General features: G+C 44.1%; 1 protein-coding gene across 1 annotated transcript; it reads right to left on the reverse strand.

Moving 5' to 3' along the window:
* Positions 1-806: 806 nt before the first annotated feature.
* On the reverse strand, positions 807-1038 carry SARC_14305 (hypothetical protein; the record flags this gene model as incomplete). The annotated part of the gene is made up of 1 exon (XM_014291565.1): positions 807-1038. A coding segment is annotated over one exon (232 nt), but the record flags the coding sequence as incomplete, so codon positions are not given.
* Positions 1039-2491: the final 1453 nt, after the last annotated feature.

Below are 2491 nucleotides of genomic sequence, written 5' to 3' on the forward strand. Positions count from 1 at the left end.
TAGGGTTATAGGATGTAGGGTTAATGGATTACAGATCGATATTTCGCTACCATTCTAACTCAACTCCTACCGATAGCTCGAGCTAGTGATATAGAAGCACACACATTCCTACATTCCTATCAATCGGCACGGGTTCTAGGGTTTTAAGGTTATAGGGTTTGAACCCAGTACGGCAACACACCTTCTGAGATGTGGGATGGAAATGGTGCGTCCAGACCCTTTCCCATGCCGTCCTCGCCGAGGGCAAGCTGTTGCAAATAAGGGTTGAACGATCATGTTAGGTGAGTTTTATGTTCCTGTCATGTTAGTAACAAAATAGAAATCTTGGGTCTTCCATGACTTTGCGTGTCCTGACAATTCACAGAGGGGAGAGTGGTTTATCAATCGTGCAAGAGAGATATTTATTCCTATAATCTTTAGGGTTGAGGGTTTATGACAATTCGCAGAGAGGAGAGCGAGGAAACAATAATGTCGTAAAGAGTCCTGATATCCTGTTCATTTTATATAGGGATAGACGGCTTTCTTACTTTAGTGGTTACCATTTTTGTCATGTGTATATTACATACGCACACACAGAGATGTTGCCCGCACACTCAGGATTGTGTTTATAGATGGATGGCTGTGCTGCATAACCCACCCTCATCCACCACATCTGTACTGTCACTGGACACGAGCACTCTATATATATATAGACACAAGAAACATCCTACCACGCACTGTTACTGATGACACGTGTACCTCCACTTACAAACACACACAGATGGTGTCACTATATATATATATATATATATATATATTACACATACGTTCGCGGAGTTCTGTCTGGAGACAGATGCGCTGTATATGCCGTCATCTTCGTCCTCATCTGCACTGTCGCCTGAGTCGGTCTCTATGGTGTCTCCCTCGGCGTCTGTGTTGAAGTCGGATGGCAGGGATTGAAGTGGGTTGTCCAGTTGTAGGCGATGTTCCAGCATGCTGGCTAGGGACGACCGCTGGGGCTGAGGCGAGTACGGGGACAGTGGCCGGCGTTGTTTACCCCTGGGGTGGTAGATACATTCTATAATTAGAACAATGGGAGTAGCAGTGTGTGTAGTGAGGGCAAAGACTGAACAAAGATTGTCTGATTATATGCGGTGTCCCTGTATGCTGACTAGGGACGACTTCGGGAGCTACGTGGGGGGATACCCCTGAAATGGTGGATAGATTCTATAAATAGATTCATTGGAGTGGGCATATGTATATAGTAAGGGTAGGGGTTGCAAGGTATCGACATTCGCTGTCTTCTGAATTTCGTTGAGGTTGAGGCAAGCATGGGGAATGTGAGCGGCTTTGCTTACCCTTAGAATTCTAGGTAGATTCTATATTTAGTTTACCCCTAGAATGGTAGGTAGATTCTATATTTAGAACGATAGAACATGAACTCAAGAAACATACGCACAAAGAATACACGCACACACACGCCTATTCGCACATCTCTAGCACTCTCGCGGGCGACTTTGGGGTTGGTTGGCTTGGCTACATCGCACTCACTGGAGGGCCGCAGATAGTCGTGACTGTGGTAGTACTCATACCACAACTCGAGAATCTCTGACTCTTCGCAGGTCTCAACGGAAAAGTATACGGGAGATGCAAACAACGGACAACTGCATATACACAACCACATGACTAGTCCATGAAGTAAATACAAACACACACATATATATATATACGCAAACAACACACGCATATACGCAAACACACACAAACACACAAACACATACAAACACACACAAACACGCAAACACATACAAACACACACATATATATACGCAAACACACACAAACACACACAAACACGCAAGCACATACAAACACACACAAACACACACCTCGCACCCTTGCTGGTGAGCTTGGGCTTGGTGGGTTTGGCTACATCACACTCACTCGTGGGCAGCAGATAGTAGTATCTGTGGTAGTACTCAGGCCACAGCCTCAAGAACCTCTGACTATTCGTAGGTCTTAACGGAGGGGTGTACATGTGTGCGTTACTATGGCAATCTGACTTCGGTGGTTTGTAGGCGACATTGACGTACAGCTGTCTGTCGGCACAGACACGATCCCACAGACATGGTGTAGTAGAGTGTATGTCGTTGTCTGACCTACACATATAGAGACAAACATATAAGAAGGAGCTTACGTATCGAGATATGAATGTAAACAATAAGAATAAACTTCACTATGAAGTTATGAAGGTAAAAATATGAGAATGAGTTTCAGTATGAAGACACGAAGGTAAACATATGCAAGTCAGATAGCCGATCGGTTAGGGTTTGGGGTTAGGGTATATACATATACTTGTTCGACAGCTCCGCGGGTCTGTAAAACATTCGGTTATGAACTCACGGATCTATATACATATACATAACTGTACATGAATAGATATCAGTAGTATAAGATATCTCAATGTAATTCACTATCGTGTTAGATGGTCTCCTTGGGTTGAGACAAATAG

The sequence above is a fragment of the Sphaeroforma arctica genome, assembly GCF_001186125.1.
Source record: "Sphaeroforma arctica JP610 unplaced genomic scaffold supercont1.4431, whole genome shotgun sequence".
Taxonomy (NCBI): Eukaryota; class Ichthyosporea; order Ichthyophonida; genus Sphaeroforma; species Sphaeroforma arctica.